The 26,567-nt window shown below is 39.8% G+C and overlaps 1 protein-coding gene across 3 annotated transcripts; it reads left to right on the forward strand.

The window, feature by feature from the left end:
* Positions 1–4,098: 4,098 nt before the first annotated feature.
* LOC117431305 (C-terminal-binding protein 1-like) lies at positions 4,099–26,567 on the forward strand. Of its 3 annotated transcripts, none has more exons than XM_058996198.1 (11): positions 4,099–4,238; positions 5,942–6,021; positions 7,112–7,319; positions 16,698–16,852; positions 17,739–17,883; positions 19,032–19,238; positions 19,670–19,884; positions 20,807–20,937; positions 21,124–21,251; positions 21,538–21,658; positions 21,796–26,567. In XM_058996198.1, exons 3-11 carry the CDS (start codon positions 7,262–7,264, stop codon positions 21,965–21,967), a joined length of 1,332 nt encoding a protein of 443 aa, XP_058852181.1. In that variant the 5' UTR covers positions 4,099–4,238; positions 5,942–6,021; positions 7,112–7,261; the 3' UTR covers positions 21,968–26,567. The 3 variants fall into 3 exon arrangements, with proteins under 3 accessions (XP_058852181.1, XP_058852182.1, XP_034783008.1); XM_058996199.1 differs by lacking the exon at positions 4,099–4,238 and adding an exon at positions 4,283–4,482; XM_034927117.2 differs by lacking the exons at positions 4,099–4,238; positions 5,942–6,021; positions 7,112–7,319 and adding an exon at positions 12,649–12,739.

The raw sequence follows: 26,567 nt of genomic DNA on the forward strand, positions 1-26,567 counted from the left end.
CAACCAGCCTTGACTAACTTTCAGTGCAATTCAGCAAATTGCAAGAAAGCTCTCATTCATCATGGACAGGCTCTTGTATTGAAGCTTGACTGATTCCCTAAAGTGAACGCCCAGTCTGGTGAAAACTTAAGCAACGAGCAACAAGAGAGCTTAAGAGCAATTCAACTCTGTCCAATCATGGTGGAATAAAAGTGTGTGCATCACAAAGAAGACTGACATTCTGAGAGCTAGGTCGCCGGGTGCTAAGGAGGTCTGAAATTGATGGCCCCTTTTGACCAGGAAGAAGTTTAAAGTGCATGGCCAGGTCACATTACTCATGCCCTCTAGAAATGTGTTTTACTGTGAAAGTGACGCATGTTAACCTCCTTCACCCTGATCAGTAGCTTCTGTCAGTACCAGTGACCAGCAAAACAACAAACAGTAGATAAGCCAATGGACCTAGAATTACAAATAAAACACTCCAGGAAACAAGCAGCAACGAGCACTTCTGACTGCGCTAAACAGTTAATATTGGGAGAGAGAGAGCAACATGTAACATGTAGCATTCAGAACAGAAAATAGGAGGCACTTTTTTACACAGAGAATTGTGAGGGTCTGGAACCAACTCCCCAGTAATGTTGTTGAAGCTGACACCCTGGGATCCTTCAAGAAGCTGCTTGATGAGATTCTGGGATCAATAAGCTACTAACAACCAAACGAGCAAGATGGGCTGAATGGCCTCCTCTCGTTTGTAAACTTTCTTATGTTCTTATGTTCTTATGCTCCTGTCATATTGATCACGCAAAACATACTACAGTTTGCATACCTTGCAGGGTAGTTACAACTAGTCTAAAATGCAAATCTTTAACCTATGGAAGTAAACGTTTACAATGTTTTATTTTTTTTTTAATAGGAATGTAAAACACAAGTTCAAACCCTCCGAGTGAGAAATGAACTTCTGCAGGCAAAGGCTTTCTAAAAAGTAGACCCTATGACTGCTAAGGTAAATACAATTGCGTTGATTCATCTGTCGGGCTTTTTACTGTTGGCAGAATACACAACAAAGCCTAGCCTTGCCCGGTTATTAGGTAACACTTCATAGGAAAATAATCATTCTCTGAACAAATACAAAACTATTGATACTAGTTAGTATGTCACTTGTAAGAACGGTTGTGTAACATATCAAACAAAGATGAGTAGAAAATGTATATAGCTAGCACTTCCACTGTGCTTTGGCATGTCCCCACCCCCACCTTTCACTCTCTGTCTTTGTTCCCGTTGGAAACGTGCTCCAGAGTCTTGCCTTTCCCAAACAAAGCTATCTGAGTACGAGGACTGCCAAGAGAGCAATGAAGTCAGCCCAGTGCTTGTTTCCAAGGCACAAATGGACTGCTAAAGTTTGTGCCAGTGCAGTGCAGTGCAGATCATGTACAGTTCTGGACAGGGCTAATTTGTGTCCTGGGCTGGCCTGATCCTATTGCAGCAGCTGGACCAAGCTGTCTGTATAAATGATTCTCAGACTTTTTGTTCTGAAGGACTCCAAAGGGTTGAGGGCCCTCTAGTGGTACAGTGCATACCTAATGAAAGACCTTTCTCAAAGACTCTGTATACTGAATAAGGGGTTGAGGATTTACAGCACTAATTTATTTCTTTATTAATTTTATCAGGGAACCACAGTTCTTTCCCGACTCACAAAAGTTAATTTTGCATATTACAAAGTTCAACGTGTCTTGATGTTCCAGTCTTTAAGAAGAGGAGTGCCACAAACAATAAAATACATGCAGTGCTTGAATTAAGTGGATTACAAAATGAAGGTTAAAGCATTCTAAATAATACATTTTGCACACCTCAATACATTCTAATACCTACAAAAGAAAGCGTGCTTCACCCTAGCAACCTATTACACATACACACACATGGCTGATTTAACACAGCCATCTGAAATGTGTATATTTAATTTATTTATAAAAAAAATATATACATATAGTACAGTGCTGTGTAAGATAGGATGTAAGCTTGTATATTACATCACCTTAATAAATGGATAGATAGATAGATAGATAGATAGATAGATAGATAGATAGATAGATATAGTGGAAATCAAAGGGTGCAATTCAAAATGCTTAAAAAAATTCAAAAAGGAGAAAAATAATTACATTTACTCGTGTTAAATAAGGAGTTGGAAAAGTATAAGGCCACTGTTTAGCCTTTAATGAGTATTTTGGGTGGTTTTGCACTAGTTTTGGAAACAAAAAGTGGTTCAAAGTCTTAGCAAACCACCCCAGTGCACTGAACAGGGATTTCACACTGTCGCTTTCATCTTTCGGATCCCCTTTCAATGAATTATCTTCTCGTGGGAGCCCTACCATTTGGGAACACAGGCAATATCAGCCCTTGATGACTCAGACAGCCAGCCCTGTACATAAACAGCAAGGCTGTTTTCTTATCTCTGTGGATTAATTAGAGCTTCTCATTCCTGGTACAGTACGGAGGCCAACGTCCACACAAAAGCAAACAAAAAACATACAGTGCGACGGAGACCTTCTGTGTACACTGGCTTCAGGGCTCTTACACTCAATTCCTTGGTTTCTGTTATAGTTTACGCTTCTGTGCACTGTACTTATATGAATAGAAAAACACTTACAGTTTGTTGGTTAACAATCCCCCAAAGCTGTTTTAGCTGTAGGGGACACAAGCTTCCCTCCGCCCTGACATCTGCTTTCCCCATCAAGTTTCTCTGTTATACAAATTGGCAAGGTCTGGCTGCTGCTTACAGCAGTAAAAGTCTCTAAATGTGACATTTTTGCTTTCTATTAGCGCTCAGAAAAATTGGTGTATTTGATGTACAGATAACCCCAGTAGCTAGATAACATCTCATACAGGCTTTTTAAACAGCACTCATAAATGTGTAACCTGTTTAAACTGTATGGCGCACTACACCATGAGCTAGCTCAGCCTCAGTCAATCCTTGATGTTGCTGTTGTTTTATTCATTCACAGTTTTTTGTTCCTGCCACAGCGAAATCTCTGAAGACTCTCCTCAGAGGATGTACCTGAAATGGAAAGATAGCATAAAATAAATAAGCACTTGATCTGATGAACCTTTTTAATCTTATAAAACAACAATGACACTGCTAGCAGCAAGTTACGGATGTCTATACAATCCATTTTATTTCTTGAGAACACAGTATATGCCTCGAGCAAAGTTCGTTTGTAATAAAGTTATAATCTCAGAACAATGGCAAGACTGACTGTAACAGGGGCTTTCATCCTGGCTGCACACAAAGAGAAACACTGCAGGTTATGGCATGTGAAACCTTAACAATTAAAGAGACCTGTGCATACACACTGTACAGACCCAAGTACAGTGCATTCAGAATCTGCACACACTGTGTTAAACTAATGGTGCATTATCAGCAGGCCTGCATGAAACTATTTGACAGTTTAAGTAAAGCGCCAGGCAAATACAACACACCTTCAATACCAGCCTCCTGTCCTGACCTTAAACCATTCATTAGAAAGCTCTTTATAACAGAATAACCTTTATAGAAACTGTGCTTTGACATGTACTGGATTGCTATTACTAATATTGGAATTAAATTGCCACGATTCTATTAGTAATGCGTCTGAACATTATGAGAACTCTGATGAGCTAAACCTCTATGTTAATCCTGTTGGTGTTCACCACCAGGGCTGATTTCTTGAACCACTTCATTACATTATAATAAAATACAGTTCATTAAGGTTTGCGAAAATGTAGACCTGTCACTGTTAAGATCATTCAAATCAATCATGAGTGATGTGTATTCACAAAAAATGACAGGGAGTGTTATTTCATCTCTGGGATCTGATGGTCATTTATCAGATCATCATGATGGGAGGAATAATACAAAAATATAATATCTGTTATTCTCTGTGAAGGGCGTTTGTATCTACAAAGAATGTGAAGGTTTTAAAACTCTGAGAAGATCTAACTTCAACTAAAAAGGCAACATTGGCTAAAGTACTGTACTGTACCAATATTTCTTTGCAACTGGAAGTTGGTAGTTGTAATACCTCTCCATTGCCTATAGGTGCCCCTCCACCAATATTCAATAACTCTGTAAGCGTGACCAGGGGAGCTCTTCTTTCGAAGAAAGAAACTCCTCTATAGCTGCCTGACCTTGTGAACCGGGGGCTTCCTCTTTCATGGCGAGTTGGAGAGAGGGCTGTTTTTTGACTGCAACCCGTCCCGTCCGACCCAAAAACAGCCACGATCGGGTAAATACCGAGCCGGGTTCTGATGGACAGCGTTTATTATTATTTTAGACCACAAAAAGTAACTTCCGTGCCCGCCTGTAGCCTTCTGTTGACGTTTCTTTGCAGGGTTTCGTCTGTGTGGTAAACTGAGCAGGCTTCCTACAGTCACACACATGCACGGCTAGCAGTGGTGCTTTCTGCAATTTCAAATTTTCCCACTTTTATTCTTAAGAATAGTAAGCGGCGACTGTGGTGGATTACGGAGGTAATAGTTGTGTTTTTAAAATAATTATCAGATGGCAAGAGTTAGATTGTTTCTTTCAAGTTGTTTTTTGTGTTGATTTTTTTTGTGGGGAGATTCTTGTTTAGTCAATTACAGAACGTGCTTCCTCTTTTGACTGCGAGATTGCTGTATTATTGGGGGGGGGGGGGGGGAGAGTGACGCGCTTTTTGTTTTAATATATTCAAATTATTCGTGTTTTTACGTTGATTGTGCATCTGGGGACTGCGGGTTCAAGAATTAAATGTAGCATTTTAGAGAGGCGTGTCTTTCTTTTTAGAGGCGGGGGGAATCAAGCGATTAATTTTAAGTGGCACACAGGAATGGTCAAAGCGGGCGAGCAAGCGATTACCAGAATAATGAAATGTAATTTGCCGATAACTTGGATTTCATACTGTTCAGTACTCAAGCGCTGTAGTATAGCCCTAGGCTGTATGTCCCCACGCGTGCAGCGATTTGTGTACTATGTTGAATATACTATACTATACTATACTACTGTATTGACCGAAATAAATGGATTTTATTAAAAACAGATGTTGCGCGTTTTAATAATTAATGACTGTTTTCGTATTAGATTCTCTTTTCAATGTATTTTCCGTTAATTATGTCCACTTTTCATGTTAAAACAATGTTGCATGAAATGCATAACGCCATTATCTGACATTAAAAATTCTGGTCAGTTCTTGAGGTTGTGATAATTTGTCAGTTTCTGTCATTCGTAAAACAAAATACTTTAGTTTTATTTTGTATTTCTGTCGGGCGGATTTAAGGGCATTTTCCCCCATAGATCCGAACACCGTGATTTACAGCAAATTATTTAATTAGGTGACCAGACAGTTAGTTTTCTAATAACACTATCTATTTAAAGTACCACCAGGCATCAAGTAACATGACAGTGTTTCAGGTTAATGTTTGAAGAAAACTAAGGAAGAATAGCCACTGTAAATGCCCAGAATAAATTAAATACTGGAATGTTTCGAGCTGTCATTTGTAGGTTGTTTATCGTTGCATAGTTATTGCCTGTTTGCCTGCCAGGGGAAAAGAAGACCCTCAGAGCATGACGTAATATCGACTTGTTTAGTTTGTGGACAGACTACTAGTTTACAAGCAGTGCCTCTTATGTAGCACTGGGTAGAATATTTTGCTTCTGCTTAGTACTATATAAATAAAACAATAAACTTAAAAGTAGGCACAACTGAAGCTTAATAATTATATCTCCCAACAAGCTTTTTGTTTTTAATTAGACTTAAAGTACAATTTAGTTTACAAAGCCTGACCTTGCTTTGTTTGTTAGAATTAAAAAAAAAAGGTTTTGTAATGTTTCCCTGATGGAAACCTTGACCCGTCAATGCCCACTGCGGAGCCTTTTTCCTTCCCAACCAATATGATACTGTTTTTCTGTACAGTCATGGGTTAATGTTGTATTTTTGGTATATTTGAACAGATAAGAGAAACAACCCGAAGCAGCATGGAGTAGAAAGAGCCAGTGATTAAGAAGCTGACACAAGTTACAAAGAAGCAAGGGTGAGTTCAGATGCTTTCAATTAGTTGCACGTTTTCAATCCATTGGATCTTCCATCTTTATTACATCACCTATTTCAAATGTCATGTTTCCATGTTTAAACCTTCCATCTGCGAATAAGAAGAGGAGCTCACAGGGTTTTAATCAGTGAACAAAACGAGTTGCATTTCCATTCGGTTTCTTCATATCATCTGAACGAGCTGCACGGCTAAAGAATAGACCAGGATGTGGTTGTGTTGGCTGTGCCACGGTGCACTCCCTTCCCCAGGGAGTGATTCTCACTGGCCTGAGCAACAAGTTCATGATTGGATGGTTTCCTTTCTCCAGCTGTGGTGTTTAAATACGACATTAAATTAAAAGATGCTGTCCCCCAATTTACCAAGACTGACTGTAAGAGCTTAACATATCAGGGTCATTTTTATACTGACCATTAAGACATTTGCTGGTCAGATGGGCTTTGTAATTCTCTATCCAAGCACGGAATCCTGAAACCTGTCTGTAAAACTCAATATCAAATGGGCTGATGTTGATTCCATCAGCAGTCTACAATCCAGTTACACAAAGATACTTGTTGACGTTGTCCTTCGTGCGAGTCGATGAGCTCAGATTCGTCCCGCCCGCATTCATAACCGGGGGCTGACAAGTGTCCTGATTTGCTCCTGATGGAAATGAGCAGGACTGCTTTCCAGTCCGTCCCAGTGGAATAATTGTGTTGCCTGTAAAGTGATTTATCCGTTGTCTAATTCACTCAAATATTTTAAACGTGATCCGTTGCAGAGTAGGAAGTTCCGAATTGGAACCCCCCCCCCCTCCTTACATAAATTAGTATTAACTGTGAGTAATGTAGATGCTAATGTGTGCAGCTGTGTTTGAAATTTGGGTTTTGTTTCATGAAACAGTTCAATTGGTTGGTTCAAAGTTTATTAGGGATACTTTCTTGGAACCCAAATAGAGAGGTTAAGTGTTGCTACATTGTTTATTGAATGAAATCCACCAGATTATTAGTAACTCACTAGATATTCAGATATGTATTTTTGTTACACACTTCTTTAAAGATTCTCATGGTTTTTTTTTTCTCTTTTCCCTCCACAGACGGATCTTGTTAGTCACAGACCGGGAAAGTCAGAGTAGCCTTTTTTTTTTTTTTCTTTTTTTTTTTTTTTGTATATTTTGAGGTTTTTGTTCCTCTTGGAGTTACCCCAGTTGCCTTGGTGTTCTCATCTTCATTGCAAAGCTGTGTCAATGGCTCTGATGGACAAACACAAAGTAAAGCGACAGCGTTTAGATCGCATCTGTGAAGGTAAAGGAAATGTTTTTCTCCTGGTTTCTGAAATGAGCTATGTGAGTGTCTGTGATCGGTGTGAATTTTTTCAACCACTTCTGGTGATGCCATTTGCTTAAAGAAAACCTGTTCTATAGCATGTTTCTGTATTGGTAGTTATTGCTTGGTAATTTGGAATAAATAGAGTAAACATGTTAATATGTGTAATTGTAAATGACCACATGTATCATTGTAATTCCAATTTCAGCTCCCAAGCCTGCTGCAATTGGAATTGACCCAGGTCCTCTACACCAGCATCACCCGTCTTCATTTTTTTGTTGTTTATTTCATCTGTACTAAAATCTGATTCTCTGGGTTACTCTGATTACTAGATTCTTCCGTAGTTTAACCTACACTCTAAAAACAGCCCTGCTGTGACTGCAGCAGCAGAATGCTGTAAAGGGCATCTCCACTCTTTATTGTGCTAGATCAGGGTATGGCACTTTACTGGATCTCTGTCTTTGTGTAGGCTGCTGACATGCAGAATAACGGAGCACTTTGAGAAATAAACCGCTTAGTCATCCGGAGGCGGACAGTTTGTGGAAGATTTCTTAAAAATAAGAAAACAGAAATGTTAGCATTTCTGTGTGGGATAAGAATTAAGATGCTTGGTTATTGCTTACTGTGTGCAAATGACACGATGCTGGCCCTGTTATTGGGTACTGTAGCCTATAGTCTGTAGACAGGGTGAAAATGTTGGTTCGCAGAGAGAAATGGGGTCATCTTTATTCTGTTGCTAGTAATTCCAGATCTTTTCATTCCTGTTTAGTAGCTACTACAGATTAAGGATACATTCTAAAGTGTAATAAATGACTCTTTTTAAAGCCCCAAATAGTCCCAGGTCTAGCTGCAAAGGTTTTATTTGTAGAGCATGATCAAATATGACCCGACTGCAGATTTAAAGACTTTAGATTATTTTTATTTTCTTTTGCTTTTCGATATTAACCTGAAAACAGTAACAAAACCAGGAAGTCAGAACAGCTATTGATACTGCAGGGAGGAAAAACAGTACGAATGTATTTAGCTTCATCAAAACATAGCCTAACTGTAAATCGCTGACCAGCGAAGAAAGTATAGTGTATTTGCTTTCAGTGTGTTGACAAACCAGTATCCTGCTGAAACCAGTACTCTGACTTCAGCATTAGATTCCTGATCTCTCTTTCTTTGTGATTGAGTGAGTGATGCAAAAGTGAATCGGATCGATTGAATAACCACGACTCTTAATTAACAAATTGATATTTTCATAACCTATTTAATCTGAAAACCCTGCATTGGTCCTTTGCTGTTAATTTTGCCTGGCACTTTAATGTTTGTTCTCCTATTTCTTTAAAAGGTTTGCAATGCATTTCACATTAAACTGCAACTTCCCAGTCTTATTTAATCATCAGAAGAATCAAAGCTACGAATCAATTGATTATTCAACAAATGTGATGAAAGGTCCATGCAGCACTAGCGAGTTGTTTGGACATTTAGACCTGCTTTCTGAGATATTTGCAAGAGACTGTGCTTCTGTTATTCCACTCATGTTATCAAGCAGTCTCCTAAGAAGAGGCCACTAACACAACAGCTCAAGTGCAACATTTTATTATTTGTTTTTTCAGTCTGCAGAGTGACAAATATTTTGACATTTTGTGTAAGTTTGTTGGGTTTCAGTGCAAGATAGAAGCTGTATGACAGCACATCCACTTGTGGTTAACCCTATGTAGATAAATACTGTTATTTGGCAGCACACTAGGTTTTGTAAAATTTTTACAAATATATATTTTTCCAGTAATATGCCACCAACACTGGTTTATATCTCCTCCAGATTATAAGAAATGAGTCACAAGCCTTTCTATGGGGCATGTTACAATGATAAAAATTGATGACAAAATTACCTGGTTGTTTTAAATGAGGGGACTGCAGTACAAAAACAGCCTTGCGATCCTAATCTAGTTTAATACGACTGTTAGAAAAAAAATAAAAAACACCTGTAGCTGCATTTTGACATGTTTTTAGGTTAAAAATGATTAAGGCTATAGCCACTGTCTGTAATTGTAGTCTGTTGTATGATTCTCAGGACTTCCAAGGGGTTGTGGTAATGTTTGCTCCTGTTTTGTGCTTTTTGGAGTTTTTTGGTTTGGCGGTCATTTCCGTTTTTATATTTTTAAAACATATTTTTCAGACAGGGTGTATTAAAGAGCCCCATGGCGGATATGGGACACAATTAAATCTGACCTGGAAATTTTACAGCGAAGGTCTGCGGTGTCTGTTATGGGCATAACAAGAACGGAATGGAAACACCACACTGTAAAAGCTTTAGGGTGTGTGCCTCTTCAAATCTTGCTGGCTTAAATTCCAGCCCAGGTTGCTGTTTATTTTGTAGTAAAAAGTCTAGTCCAAGTTTCAGTCCAATCCAATCTTTAGGTGGATACTGTGTGTCTCCATGACAAAATCAACATTGCCACTGGCACTTACAGGCTGTCCTTTTACTGAGGTCACTGAGGTGATGAAACTGGTTTTGACGATGTCGTGTGAATCACTATACCCACACTGGGTGATCATGCAAATACAGGACTGCCTGGTAAGAAGGTAAAACTGAAAGTTTTTGCAGGTTAATTGCCTGTAGGTGATGCATGTCTGTGAAGACGGTAGATCAGAGGAGCACAGCAAGGGCCATTTGTTACAACCATACCCTTAATTACTTCATTGAACCAATTACACCTCTTCAGATATGAATCTGTTAATTCTTGAATTGATCACCTCTAAAACCTGATGTGAAATGGCGCTCGAGGGCTGGAGTAGATTAGTGCTGTGCTTCTTAATTGAATTTTTTTAGGGGACAGCCGTTGAAATGTTGTTTGAATGCACTGTATGGTTAATTTTTAGTAAAAGGTCCCCGACGGAGTCAAACTGTCTAATTTAGCCTTTTTTTGTTGCATCTATCCCTGTTTCCATTACACATATTGATACTGCCTGCCCCTTTGCTTAAATGATCAAAGATGTATGTGGGCAAGCAAATGAGCTGTTTTTTGTGTAGTCGAACCAGTTTGTTTTGTGTTTTCGTAATGACAGACCTTGAAGTTGTCTTGACAACCTTTTGAAACAATTACTGTTTGGCTTAACTCATGTGACATGTCAAGAGCTCTCTAAGCTGTACAGTGAGAGCTGCAGCTTGTGAGTGTGTTTAATAAAATAGGTTGGAATGCTCGCATGTTATATCGCTGAGGACGAGGTATGTATGCCATATTAATTCAAGTAGGATTAAAACGAAATGTACAAGAGCTTTTGTTTGCTTAAATATGGGTCCATTAGTTAAATGTAGGTCTGGCATGGTTTTCAGCTCCTAATTGCCCCGACCTTCTCCCCCATCCCCCATGCTTCAAGTAACAATGGGATTTCTGTATGTGGAAGATTGAATCAGTGGAAGATATGATTGCTAATGGGTAATCTTGCCATGGGGCTTTTGATTTTATAGAGTGTGTCAAATATATTTAGAGTTGTTTTTTTTGTGTGTTTTTCAATGACGCCAGCAAGCAAGACACTAGATGGGGCCCCATGCTCCAGGGTCAAGCTGTTCCTTATTTGTGTGTATGATGGTGGCCTGATGGGGTGTGCCCAGATCCCCATTCGATGTCAGTTTGTTCTCTTCCCCCCTGCCCCCTAGAGATTTATCTAGCTGATTAAAAACTAAACCAGGATTATTGTTGTGTGCTTGCTTGTGCCAGCTTGTAGTCCGTTGTGAAGGAGGCAGGCTGAAGGGAAGCATGGTGCTTGAGACACAAGGACAGGAGCTCATGCCAGCTCCGGCTCATCTCCCTCTTTACCATCTTAGTGTAGAGTGCAGTACAGCTGTGGCCAGAAGTTTAGCATCACCCTATAGAATTAACAAATGTTGCTTCATAAAGTCGAATGAAACAGGCTGAATAACGTTGCATTAAAATATTGAATTGCATACCGCTTTGTAGTTTTCCATATACTTAACAAAAAAATGAAGAAAATGAAATACTGTACTACTATTATGGCTTCCGGTAGACTGGCAATATCTTTTATGTAGTATCTTTGATTACATGATGTTAAATAAAATATCTTAATCCTGTTCATATTGTTTTTTTATTTATTTATTTTTATTCCCTGAATCCTAAAATTCTAGGAGATGCAAAACTTTTGGCCATAGCTATATATTGGCTATTTAAGCACAGAATACCTTCACAGAAAGATCACCCTAACATAACTCATTTTATATAACTTCAAAAAGGAAAAAGAATGAACAGCAAAAAAAATTTCAGTGGTTTGCTTATTTTAAAAGTAAGCTAAACTCAAATTAACATGTGTATTTGTATTATTATGTTTTGGATTTAAGATAGTTTTACTTTAAAAATGTTAAGGTTAAAACGTCTGGCAGATTGCCGCCTTTTAGCAAGCTTCAAAAAAATAATCTTCAATCTCCTGAAAGAACTTAGCTAGTGCCAGTCTCTCTAATCATTTTATTATAAATTACCTCAACGCCAAGGGCTAAATCCGAACAGTATAGAAAATGGATTGTATTGGCAAGTCTGCAAGTTTTAAAAAAATCTTGAGAAAAATGCTCTTTGTGCCAGTCTGAAAGTGTATACATTTCAATACAAATGTTTTAAACCCTGAAACACCAGCGCAGACCCACTGCATTGTGCACTGCTGGTGTTATTCACATTAAACAGCTCAAAGGATCTGTGCTCTGCTTAATCTCTCTAAAGTTTATTGAGAGAATCAGAATTTGGGTCTATTGGGTGGAAGCAAAGCTGTATTGACTCTGCAGGTAGAAGGAGTGTCTGCCCGTCCCTTTCTACTCCACCCCTCTACTCAGGCTCAAATGGTGCACAGTCAGGTCTGGTTTAGCCAGCTGCAGCAACTGTAACAAGGCACCGCTCACGCTGCAGTGTTAGCACCGTTTGTTCTACAGTGCCACTCAGCAATCTTTCTATTGAAAACTGTTTGAAATAATCCACTTTGCAGAGTCACTTTTAAGATCAATTCTGTCAAGGTCACTCTATATAATTTTTTTGTGAATTTTTTTTTCATGCAAATAAAGTGCAATTCCCCGTTTTTTTTTCTTCCTGATTTTTAATTTTTGGATGCGGCTTTTTAGTTTTAATTTTAAAAAACTTCTGATTTAAAAACACCTTGCCGTACCTGGTACTATTGTGTGCATTTAATTAAAAAAAAAAAAAGAGTAACTGCCTCTTTAAAAAAAGAAAAGAGCTCCTTCCATCTGTTCATGAGATTTGTAATGGTTGGTTGATGCTGAGTTATGGCTGCGTCTGATTGGAGCGTTTTCAGGCTGTAGTAGCAGCAGCACGCTTTGGGTGTGCAGGGTTTGTTTTTTCTGGACCTGACTGCGACTGAGAAAGGGGGGAGGCCAGCTGACACCAGGATGCAAGGTTTGGGGATTTCTCTCAAGGCTTTACATGTCTTGCGGAGGTGCTTGTGGTGTGCATGCAAGGAATCCTTTTTCTCGATTGCTGTACTCGGCATGTTGAGGCAGTGTTTGTGTGAGGCTAGGGTGGGGCACTGCAGCAAGACCGAACCCTCTCACTCACAAACACATAGCCGCACCGCTCTCGAAAAAGCACCGTGAATGAATGAATGAATGAATGAATGAACCCTTCTTGAATGAACAGCTTTGTGTGGCCCTTGATTTGTCATGCGCATGTATTGTTGTGATATTGCTGCTGATCCTATGTGCACACATACGTACAGATTAGACTGAAATGCATGGATGTTTCATCTACAGTAGGAAGGAAGGTTACAATCCAAGGGCTAATTACCTTTTGTAAGGAATTGAAAGCAGCTGAATGTTGCAGTGGCTGAACAGTACACCTTGCTGTGGGGTTTTTAATTGCTTGCAGTGTAAATGTTAATTTACAGTGTTGCTGATGTCTAACCCCTTCAAGGCTGACTCTGAACAGCCTATCACTTCTTTTGGCGTTGGGTTTCCTTAAGCTGGTGTCTAGTAATTCCTGGGCAGTGGGAGAGCCGACACACAGTCCAAACAAGCTGGGGTTTCCATACCCCCCCTCTGATCTTCCACGCATGCTTCCATTTGTTGGGTGTTCTCTTTGTTTTTTTCTGCCCTTGTGTTCTGTGGGTCGCAGGGTTATTTTGTCACATGTTCGCTGTGCTGTAGGATGAACGGTGCCTTTGATAGCAGAAGATTCTGTGTTTTATAGCTTTTTAAATATAGACTTGAGACTTGAATAATCTTAAGTGTAGATGGTCTATGTAAAGTATGTGTGTTTCCGATACAGAACTGCACGGCTAGCATATCAGAAATGACTGCAGGTAATGTATACTGCACAATTAGTAATGTTTTGGAAAGGCGACTTTTCGAATGGATAATGGGAGCCGAGACAGCTGACTGAATTACTGCACATTGCTTAAATAGTAAAATGAATGATGTTAATTTGAAAGCCAGGGATGTTATACATGCTGGGCATTAGGACATCAAGACATCAAGTTTCTTGTCGGGAGTTGTCCTGCATATTGAAACCTCTCCTCAATGCCACAGGCAATATAGTAGCGCAAGCCACCCACATACTCTGCTCTGCACAACGTCTGCTGTGACTTCAGCTTTTCAGGACCTGTTCTAGTCAAAGTAGTCTTGTTTCTGTTGGCATTACTATTGGCTCCGTGAACTTGGAAAGGAGATTCAATCAGATTAAAGCTAATACAGTTGGTTCATTGGAACTTTTCTTAAACAACCCATATTTTTCTTCAAATCCACAAATTGTAATATATTGTACAAGGCTTCACTTTCTTTAACCAAGTTGCTAGTTAACCCATACATACATCATGACATTGCCTTGAGTTAGTAATGTTATTTATACTGTATTCTATTTAAACGCATTGTAACACCGCTTGTTATGTTTTCATTTGCTCTTCGGTATGACATTACTTATGGCTAAGACTGAGCTTTGTAAACGTGTTTGCATCATGGATAGCAAAGGCATCGTTCATTTGAATGTATTGTACGTAGTCGGCAGCCAATACCATCAAGGTGCAGTGCTGAACCAGGCAGACCATTCCATAGAGGAAACTGCTCTAATTGCAAAACTGAAGTGATGCAGAGAAATCTGAGCCTTGGAGATTTGCAGGGAAACCGCCTGGGCTCTTTTCTGATCTAGTGTACTCGGTTTTTAATATATTGTTATTCCTCTTGCCACGTGACTGCGGTTTCATGCATGGCAAATGAGCGAGGAAACAAACCCAGTTGAGATTCCTGATTTCCTTCCCAGGTAAACGCTGGAGAGTTTGGTTTGAACTCCTGAAACATATGGGGAGGTTGAGACAAAGACAACTGTAAATATACAAAGCTGTCACAGGGTAGGAAATGGGGAGGGGAGTAGCAGCTGTATGGGAAAGCAACGTGAAGGCCTTATTATTTTTGCAATGTATAGAAAGGGCTGTAGTCTACAGCTGCATTTCAAAAGAAAAAAAGGCTCAATGTCTTCGATAAGCCAGATCTCCACAATGAGCAGCTACTGAAGTACATGTTAAATGATTATCACAGATCACTATGAAATAGGTACATTGTATAGGGCAACAAGGGTAAAAACACCACTCTATCTTTTAAATGCTGTTTTGTTTTAACACCAATAGTGTCTTTGTTATGAATGTCTCAGACTTAAATTCATAGTATGCTTCTGTATATATTTTTGGAATAATGTCCTATTTAGAAGTCTTTATTTTAAACATATATTATCGTACATATCCACCTTTACTATTAAGCTGCCTCATTCTGATTTAGTTTTGTATATTTTAAGTTTAAATGCCATATTTAAGCATTTGGGGCAGGGGGATAAAGTTTGTGTGTGTTTAAAAATACAGGGCTTAATTAAACATGTTATTAACTGTAGCATGTTGGTACAATACATACACATGCATAAACAATCTCCTAGACTGTGTGTCTCTTGTTTGACAGGAATTAACCACTTGCTGCTCCAGTCTGTGGGGAGGGGAGGGGAGGGGTCTGACCCTCAGACGGGTACGGTCACTGTGTGGGGGATGGGCGAGGGGAGATGCTATCTCTGCGTATGGGGCGGGGGTTAGTTTGGTGAATGGGGCCCTTGTTCATTGTCCTGGATTCTGAATGCCATTTGTGTACACTAGTTGGATAAGGGACTTCAATGCAGGTTCAGTTAGTCTGAGAGATGCAGACACAGTTTGGGAGACAATAGAAACAGCAGGCTCGAGGTTTCTGATAGTTTTTAATGATTGCAGGCCTTCTGTTGTGGGGTTTTAACCTAGGAAGACCACATGGCATACTTTGTCCACCTTTTTAAAAATCTGCTTTTAATATATATTGCAATCGATGTGTCACCATTTCCTTTAATTGTATATTTCATGTATTTAAGTATGTTCATGCCTAGTATTGTAAGTCAGTACCAAATGAAAGGTAACCTCTTTATTTTCCGTGGTTTGGTTAAGTGTTAATGCTTGGAGATTTCAAGGTTACGATGCGTCCCAGTGTGCCGTGCTTCTGAGAATAACGAGGTGCACTTTGTTTTACATGAGAGGCTCCTGTGCTGGGGCTTGTTCCAGGGAAGGAGCTCTGGGACTCGGAGGATTGTACTCATTCTCCAGGCCAGGGGATGAGTCCTGCACACACAGCACAGGCATTGTGAGAACCTGACCCTGAGCTGTCAGGACCTATTATTTCTTCTGAATGTACACAACCAGACATTCACAAAAAACATCTTTGAGTTGCTGCTGGTCACACAATGCCAGATACTGTAGCTTAAGAGTAGCTCTACATCATTTTGGGTAAACAAAAAAAGACAAGAAAAGTCTCTTTGGGGCTGAAATGAACAATCTGGATTGCTTTTGTATTTATTTTACAGTTGTAATGGTTGAAGTGGATTTAAATCTTGGAAAAGCTGTATGTGTTCGCTACTTTAATGCATGTTTCGATGTAGTTGTGTGATGTACCCTAGTGTATCAGTATGGGTTTCTATGCTATACTTCCATGCAGTATGTTGCACAGCTTTCTTTGCAACTGTACATGGATCTGTTTTCTTATTTTATTTTCTAGCTCTATTTTTCTAGCTTATAATTTTACCAGCGAATTCTGATTCAGCATTTTGAACTGGATTGCTTTTTTTTTTGTATAAACGGCCCTTTTCCTATGAAAAAAATATACATATTAGAGACTCCAGCCCTAAATCAGGTGTACACTGTTTAAAATATTTTATAATAGCTACCATTAAGTGATTTATTGCTGTCATTTTAGTATGCTGTTTAGTATGCTGTTTATTCGGTAACCAAGGGGAAATTGCGTCATGCAAGCTATGGGTTTAGGTTTTGGGTGATCTTATCATTGTCTGTCTCTTATCGTTCCAGGCATTCGCCCACCGATTCTGAACGGCCCGATGCACCCCAGGCCCTTGGTGGCGCTGCTGGACGGGCGAGACTGCACGGTGGAGATGCCCATTCTGAAAGACGTGGCCACCGTCGCGTTCTGCGACGCTCAGTCTACACAGGAAATACATGAAAAGGTAGGAGAAGAGGAGAAATTCCCAACTCGTCTTTGTTTTGGTTGATTCTCTCTTTATCTTGTAATTTATTGTTCAGTACATCTATTGACACTTACAACCTACTGGAAATGTACCCCTCTACCATCAAGGTTTTGATCCCCTGTAGCAGCAGCACTACCTCACCCTGTCCAGCGTCCAAACTTACTATATTGTATCTAACAGGATATAGAGTACGTGAAAAATAAATATTATTAAAAAAATAATAACTGAAGTCTGGCGGCTGGATTCCTGTTAACCTCTTGTTCAGTGCTCCATCTTTTAATTTATTTGACTTATTATTACCTTAATTCAGGACTCTACACTAACTTTTTTTTCAAACAAAATCCAGGTTGCCTGTAGTGAAATTTAGGTTGCCTGAAAAAATAAATAAGTAAACATTGCTATTTTCTTAAAATGTATTTATTTACCAAGCAGACACCCTTATCCAGGCCAACAAACATTGAACATTTCATTGTGATATACAGCATCACTTTCAGTCACAGATATGTTGCATCAATTCAGACTTTTCATATAGTTGCATAACATTTTCCATTTTCAAGTTGCCCGAGGCTGCATTTTGGTTGCCCCAGGCAACTGGGCAACTGTTAGTGTCGAGCCCTGCCTTAATCCTTAACTTGCACATCAAAAAGTGAAGGTTTTATACAGGAAAGTATCGTATTTTTGCAATTTCTTGTCAACATGGCCCAACAGTGAAATCTCAAAGGGTGAGAACTGTATTTAGATATGCTGTAAATTATTTCTGAGAAAAGAAGCACTCGGAAACTACTGTTGAGCCAGGATTTGGGGATTTGCTGCACACTGTGCTTTGTGATTCTCGTAACCCTTCTGGATCCCCCCTGCCCTGTAGGTCCTCAATGAAGCAGTGGGTGCCATGATGTACCACACCATCACACTATCCAGAGATGACCTGGACAAATTCAAAGGCCTGCGCATCATTGTCAGGATCGGCAGTGGTTTTGACAACATTGATATCAAAGCAGCTGCTGAGTTAGGTAAGGGGGGTTATACCTCTCCTGGCTTTCTGTCCTCTTTCACTGTGTAGCTTCTTAATAGCTCTGAGTTTACCAGCATTTCAAATCTGCTGGGTTCAGAACAATGAAATGTTCACTGGCGTTGAGGCTTATAGTGGAAATGTATTGCCCAAAGGAAACTGCATGGCCAGGCTTGTGCCGAGGTGGAAGGTGTGCCTGTATGTAAGGTATGCAAATAATTGTAGACCTTCACAGTTAATACACATGGCACACCTGAAATAAGGGATCCAAAAAAAAAAAAATGGTTAAATCTCCACCCAGAATGAATGCACAAATCTTTTTTTTTTTTCCACCAGTACATTACTTTCCAAAGCAGCGAGTAACTGTGGGGTTTCCCTTTGTGTTAGCCTCCTATTGCTGACGCCTGCCCTCCAATTTGAGGTGCTAAGGTAGTTAAACCTCGTGTCTGGCTAAATTACCCAGAGCAAGCTGTTCCAGTGCCTAATGGGTAGCAGCACTTCATAGAGCACAGGCTCTGCAGTGAATATTCGAAAGCTTTAAAACGGCAGGCCTGGTAAGTGTTTTCGGAATTGTTTTTTTAAGACGGAGCACAAATAATAACACATGTATTTGCAGATTAGGTGGGCTTGCAGGACAACTACAAACAGAGGAATGATTAAACAAATGCATAAGCATGAAAAATCCAATCCCTGGGTGTTAATACATTTTCCGACTTATTAGCTATTTTATTTTCTTAATGTGATTGATTGTTTCTTTTCTTTCTCTTTCTTTCTTTCTTTCTTTCTTTCTTTCTTTCTTTCTTTCATGAAAACATAATAAATGCTTAAAACAAGAGGTTGCTGTTTGGCCCATTGACTCATGCCTTCCAAGCACACAGTTGTTCCCCAGGCAGTATCTATTTATTTGATATCACATAGTTTCAACTCTTGTATTTATTCCACAAATGTATTATTGTGCATGGACACTTAACATTTTTGAACTGCATTCAGTGGTGTTACAAAGTAAAGTAAGATGCATTGGGAATGAAGAGTTGGACTTGACAGTGATCTATGGTGAAGCTGATCAGTGATCACTGAAGCCAGAATAATAATCTCTGGTGTCCTCTCTGTCTCCTCCTCCTCCCCCCCCCCCCCCCCCCCCCCCCGCAGGGATTGCAGTGTGTAACATCCCCTCGTCCTCGGTGGAGGAGACGGCCGACTCCACACTGTGCCACATCCTGAACCTGTACCGGCGGGTCACGTGGCTGCACCAGGCCATGCGAGAGGGCACCCGCGCCAGCAGCGTGGAGCAGATCCGCGAGGTGGCAGGGGGAGCGGCGCGCATCCGGGGAGAGACGCTCGGCATCATCGGCCTGGGTGATTATGAAACACGCCCCATCCCAAAGCCATTGCAACAAACAACATCATGTAGACAGCAGCCTGGGATGTGGACGAGTGGGAGTGCCCTACCACTCAACTGTCCTGCCCACTGGATGATGCAACTCCAGTTCAAATGATCACAAAATGTCTTGGACAGAAATCTTTTATTCTGCCAGGCTTCAATTGCGTAAATATATTAACTTTTAGGATAGGATGACGATCTTAAACCTTTTTTTTTTTATGCAGAAACAGTCCAATGTAGCTTTTTCAGCGGTGTCCATTGAAGTGAAATACACCATTAAAATGATTTTGCGAATTAGTCTTAAATATAATTTGTATAGTTTTACTTCCTTGTCTGCTGTAGCTACGGCTCTTCACAGGGCTCAGCTAACGGGACAGATGTTGAATTTTGGCCGATTGCTTTCCAGGGCGGATTGGCCAGGCAGTGGCTCTGAGGGCGAAGGCGTTTGGATTCAGCGTGATTTTCTACGACCCCTATCTTCCAGACGGGGTGGAGAGGTCCCTGGGCCTGCAGAGAATGAGCACCCTGCAGGATCTGCTAATACACAGCGACTGCGTGTCGCTGCACTGCTGCCTGAATGAGCACAACCACCACCTCATCAACGACTTCACCATCAAACAGGTCACACAGCTAGATCTTTCATCACACAGAGCGCTGTCCTGCTCTAATGACTGGAAGTGAAATGTACTGCTTATAGAAGTGAAATGTACTGCTTATAAATCTGTTGCTGGGAATAAACACACATTATTGAAATGTATTCTGGGTATGTGATGTGGTTGTGTGTGCGTCTGTCTCACCCCACACGAAATGATTTACAGAATGCCGTAAATTGGTTTGATCTTTCATTCTTCATGAAGATAAGCTGTGGAGATCTGGTTTTGTATTGAAAGGCATTATAAGACACACACATTACTGAGACTGTGAAGGCTGCTAAGAATCTGTGCTTGGGTTAGCACCCAGATGGATTTTTGTGGCCCAGTGTTGGCACGTAATAGATTCTTTCAATCCCCATTGTGTTCTGCTTGAGAACATACATTGGATTTTTCTTGGGTGTAGCTGTGAGGTAAATTGACTTAAGGTACTTTTTAAAAGAATTAAGGGATTTACAGCAACTGTCTGTCAGATCAGGTACGCTCTGCGTATGCGTTACTTTTATGTTGTATCAGATTCTTTATTTAAATAAACTAAGATGAACTGCCCCAACTTGAACAAATACACCAGTCAGTGTTGTTTAGTACTCGTACGTTAATAGTTTGAAATCTCTTTTTACCAGAATGTAAAGGTATGTGAAATACCATAACGATGTATATATTTAGGTGAAATATTAAGATTGCGATCAGTGGTATTTACTGTACATCTTCAAAACTCAAACTAGTCAACTGCAACCTTTGAGAAGCAATCTGATCTTGATGAAAGACTTCAGAATACATTTTTTGAATACAGCTCACCCATTCTGTCTTGATTGTCCATGTGGAACAAACCTAACCTTGTCAAGTTTCCAGCCTGCTCACTGATTCTGTTGAACTCTGCTGTCCTGTTGCAGATGCGGCAGGGGGCGTTCCTCGTGAACACTGCCCGGGGAGGCCTGGTGGACGAGAAGGCCCTTGCTCAGGCACTGAAAGAGGGCAGGATACGAGGGGCGGCGCTTGATGTTCACGAAACCGAACCTTTCAGGTAAGCAGCAGTCTGCCAGGGATGTAAAACTCAAGAGGCATCACAGCATTGTCAAGAAGACCAGCTGTTACTGATTGTTAGACATGAATAGGTTCTGTCCATAACTAGAAAATGCTCAAAGGTAGTATATTTAGTAGTCCTGCAACAGACTTACCAGACTTTTTTTACTTTCTCCTCTCGTTTCAGTTTTTCTCAGGGTGCTTTAAAAGACGCCCCAAACCTGATCTGTACTCCTCACACAGCCTGGTACAGTGAGCAAGCATCCATCGAGTCGCGAGAGGAGGCTGCCAAAGAGGTCCGCAGAGCCATCACAGGTACGAGGCTTCTAATGCTGGGAGGACAAATAAGTAGCAAGCAGAGCACAATGGTGGAAGTGAACCTTAATCGTCCCCTGAACTACAACCTTTGAAACTGACTGCTTACCGCATTCTCCTCCTGCGTTGTGTTCATTTTCAGGCTTTCAATTTGGTTCTGCTCAAGGAAAGGTTTCTGTTCTGTACGTAGTCAGCCAGCAGTTCATATAGTAAGCTAGCGTGTTCTCTAGTGCAGAGTCGAGGCTCTTCGGTTGTGTCACTGTGGTCTTGTTGTTCTCTTCTCAAGGGCGCATCCCAGACAGTCTAAAGAACTGCGTTAATAAGGAGTATCTGATGGCAGCAGCTCAGTGGCCAACCATGGACCCAGCCAGCGTACACCAAGAGCTCAACGGAGCTTCAGCATACAGGTACAAGAGGAAAGACTGAATAGTAGCAATGTGTGCCTGATGCCAGTGTAAGCGCATTGCTCTGTAGTGGTTAGTGATGGTGAAGGAGCGTGCAAATTGTTATGCAACTTGTGTTTTTTTTGTATTGCTTGCGGCAGGTTTCCAGCAGGAATGGTCGGTGTCACAGCAGGGGGGCTCCCAGCTGCAGCAGTGGAGGGGATGGTAGCAGGAACCCTGTCAATCTCACACGGGATCCCCCCCAGCCACGCCCCCTCACCCGGACAGACCGTCAAGCCTGAGTCCGACAGAGAAATTCCAGCGGACCAATAGCAACGCACCAAAACCACATTCCTCACCCTCGCCACCTCTAACAGGCAATTACTGACTTACCCTTTTAAAACAAAAAAAACATCTGAACATTTTCTCTGCAGTTCTGTTTGACTTGTTTTTAATTTCTCAATGATTACTTCACATTCTGTTTGTTGCTTTAAGTGGTAAGCATTAATTGCCTATTAAAGGACTTTTTTTCTCATTTTAGATACTTTTTTTTTTTTTGGTGTGCAGTATTAAGTGCTGGGAACTTTGCACAGATCACCTCATTTAAAACAGAACAGTGTGCTTTTATAGTGACATGGAAAATACAATCAAAGGAAATGCTTGGCCACTACTAATCTTTTTAATTAACATAGTAAGTAAAAAAAAAAAAAAAATATATATATATATATATATATAATATATATATATATATATATATAAAATCTCCAAACCACAATCCTTACTTTTTGAATGGGTAGGCACTTGTCATAGTATTTCTGATTCCTTCTTAAAAAACATGAATGTGCACCAAATTAAAAAAAAAAAAAAGCAACAACAGAAGCTACCTTTAGGAAGTTTGTGTGTTTTGATATATATACATACACACACACACACACACACACTTCCTCTCAGCTTCGCTCCCCTATCCTTGTGTTTCCTCCAATAAAAAAATATTTCTCCGAGCACAGTTCCTCAATCCTGTCAATATGGGATGATCTTTGTGCCCTCTGGGTTACAGCACACAGACTGCACGACAAAACCCTGTGATCATTTACATTTTAAAAGGTGTCTTGTACCCTGTATTCATAACGTTTTGTTTAGCTGCAATCAGAAACCTCTAGGAGTGTCACACTGGGTTTGTATCGGAATATATTTTCAAACAGGAACTGAGGAAGAAAATGAGTGTCCCTGTCCCTACTTGTTTGAGCGATTATGTTTTGTTGACGAGGGGAAGGGAGTTTCTTAATTGTTACTGTATAGGATTTGCAGGAGAAAAACTATTTTGCAGTGTTTTATATTCAGGTATTTCCTTTTATTGTTTTTGATCAAATGTTTTTTTTTTTTTTTTTTCTAGTATTGTGGAAAATACTGAAAATGGATTTTAATGATCTGATTTAGAATTTGTTGATTTGGTGACATTCCTAGAAGTGTCTGCGGTGGTGACAAATTTTGATTTTAGTACTCGATTCCATATGGCAAACTCAGACAGCAAAAATTGCAGTTCCTGCTTTGGCTCTTGCAGACGGTGGTATATACGTTTATTCTCCTTTGGCAGAGGCATTGAAGGGCCACAGTAAACTCCAGCCAATACAGGGGCAAGCCCACAAGGCAGAAGAATGTAAAGCATCTCCTCCTCAGAAATTTGAAAATCCTTGGCAGCTGCCAGACAGTTCAGTGACATATATGTAGTGCCTGCCTACTGTAAATGGATTAGGCACTACAGAGGTTTTACACCTACTTTTAAAGACTGGCTTCCCAATCTGTACCACAAGAGGGCGCCAGCAGCAAAGTATATGTAGACATCCATAGCAAATATTTTAGGATTGTTATGTAGTGCTTGGCTGCTGAATTTGGTTAAGAAAGTAGCAGTACAAATGCTTCTAAATCCGGGTTCCAGGAGCAGTGAGATTGATCATCTCTCAAATTCACCGAAGCTGAAAACTACCTTGAATAATTGGAACCAGGTGAGGGGTACAGGACGGATGCACACCATGAAGCAGGCTTGTGATTCACAGCAATTGTAACAATAATTGACGAAGATCAATCCAGGGCCATGCAGGCATGTCTTGTAGAATGAAAGAATTGTCTGGTTTCCTTTCCGTGATTCTGCAGGCAAACCATTCATTTTATAAAAAAAATAAATAGAGACAAAACAAAATCACTGCTTCTTGAATTTACAGGCTTGTAAAAAAAAAAAAAATTCCAAGGACTGTAGGTGTTAACGCTGAGGAGGAGGGTGTTTAAGATGTTTAAACGGAAACATGTCATCCAGCAATGGGCTTTCCAATATTTCAGTGTTCAGAATTCTTAATCTGCTGCTTGTAGCTGTGCTCCAAGTGAAAGGGGTTTGGGATTCAATTCTAGCTTTTATTAAAGCCATTTTTTTATTATTATTATTAGCAACAAAGATGTAGGCCATGCTTTGCCTCTCAGATGCTCGCTAAAGTAAACAGACACCCATTTTAAAGGGACTTGTTTGGGATGAGGAATGGAAATGGGGTGCCTCTGTATGTAGAGTTTATAGATCTTGAGATCTTCAGGGGTGTTTTGTTCTTCTCTTTAAACAGCATATTTCCAAAGACTCAACAGCACCCTGTCATTGTTACTGGCAGTGACGAACTTTTGAGTTTTACAAAATTAGGTCTACCAAGCTTTCAAAGTTCAGCCCCTAAGTAATAATGTGCAGGAGTGGCTTTACTGTGACTTTGAAATGACTGGCAGAGGTCTGAAACAAAGCTCTGCTGCTTTCATTCATGATCATGTAATGGGCGAGGATCGCTGTAGGAAGAGTTCCTTGCCAAAGGAGGAATGAATGTGTATAAGAGGTTCTTTACTGTGAATTAACTGCTCTGTGACCTAGGAATACCTTTGTAGTACCTCAAGACCTGATATTGAATGTACTCTTGCTTTTTCTCTGTGTACAGTTTTTTAAATTCTACATAGTACTTTACTATACAAAAAAAAAGAGAGATCCAAACTAAGACAACACGTCATACTTTTTAAATACAGAAGAAAATAAACACTTTAGGTATATCATAAAACTTAAGAAAAAAAAAATCTCAGGCTTAAAAACAATACGATTACGTTATATTTTATTTTTATATATAGCTTTGGCTTTCAATAACCAGCGATCCCCTCTTCCCTGTTCCCAAGTCCCATGAGAGAGAAGTTATGCAAGGTTTCCATTTAAGTCTTACCTTTCCCAACTTATTAAAATGATCCAAAAGGCCCATTCTCTGTACCTGGGGCGTACACATGAATCCAGGCAGCTGTGCCATTACCTTCTTTAAATGCTTGCATACATGATGTATAATGGGATATCTGATAGCAGCTGAAAAGGTTAGCCGTTTTAGTAGATTTGCGCTTGCTGGTGCCTTCAGGGCTGTTTGACAAGCGCGTGTCTGAATTTTGGGAAGGTGGAATGTCTAAAGTAGCAGTCGCAGCACTAAACAAGCTTGTAGTTTTTAATTCTAGCTTGATTGAACCAAGTCATTTTGTTATATATGAGAGATAGTTAAAAGGCATTACATTGAGATTTGTTTAAAAAAAATGGATTGATAGAAACAATTAAACCTGGATTTAATTAAAGTTAATTCAACAGTAATTTTATAAAGAAAATCAAGTGGTTAGGAAGGGGTCTGATTAATTCAGCTGTGTAAATTTCAGATACGAAATGACATGAACTGCTGTTGGGATGAAAGGATTAAAGGTCACCGATTCTAGAAAATATAGTGTACAGAAAATGCAATTAGCACACCGTCTTTATTTAACGTAATTCTATATCAGCAATGACCTGGCCTCCACACACCCCTTGTATCTACCTGTCCTTAACAAACGTGTGAGCTGATCGTGCTGAAATACCTTGGAGGGACTTGAACTTGGGCTCTCATGTGTACCATGAAATGTCGTTTTTGTTTCTTGTTTTGTTTTTTTTCTTTCTGTTTCTATTTGGAATAGGTGTGATAGATACATGATTGTGTTAGTGATGTGGATTAGAAAATCAAATTGAATGGTGACTTGTAACATGAACATTTTGTATGTTTTTACATGCTGTTTTGAAACATTTCATTAAGTTTTTCAAATTTTTTCAGATGACCTTTGATAAATGTGAGTTAAAAGAAAGATGCACGAATCCATCCTCAACTTGATGGCATATTGACAGCTGTCAATCAAAGATTCTGCATGGAGTGCTCTTATTAAATCCATTGCTCACTGTCCTTAAAAGGGACAACTTTCCAAAGCCAATAAAAATGTGTGGCAACTTTGAGAGGCATGACCATATTACTTAAATAGTAGAAATCTGACCATACAAAAACAATCCAACTTTTGAGTAGCTTTTCTCTAACTGCAAAAACAAATGCAATCTATACAGTATCATCATCACATTCTCTTACTCTCTACAGTGCTGCAAATGCAGTGCTACTTCCTGAGTACTGGCCGCCGTTGGGGTTGAAAGGCATGCCCATGCTCGGGGGATAGCCCAGCCTCTGGATCTGCCGTCAGGTATATTTTAAGAACATCATCTCTGAAGTTTACCAGACCAGCACAAGTCACTATTGTAATCCCAGTTGATGGCTGACTGGGAAGCTGTGTCATTTCAGTCCCGGGCTGTAGAGTGTTTAGCTTCATATAACAAGAAAAAAAAAGAAATATGGAAACCACATGAAAAGCTATTGACGTTTTGAAATGTATTTTTACAGCATGTGAACATAGTGTTATTTTTTTTTCTTTTTTTAAATTATTTTAATTTCAAATGTCTGACTGCAAAACTTGTTTTCTGTTCTCTTTTAGGCTCTTAAGGATGATTTTTTTTTTCTTTTTTTGTGTTAGAAACAATCATGTTTGTGATGGTAACTACCGCTATAAAATATTTTAATAAAAATCTTAAAGCCTA

This window comes from Acipenser ruthenus, chromosome 22, assembly GCF_902713425.1.
Source record: "Acipenser ruthenus chromosome 22, fAciRut3.2 maternal haplotype, whole genome shotgun sequence".
NCBI lineage: Eukaryota > Metazoa > Chordata > Actinopteri > Acipenseriformes > Acipenseridae > Acipenser > Acipenser ruthenus.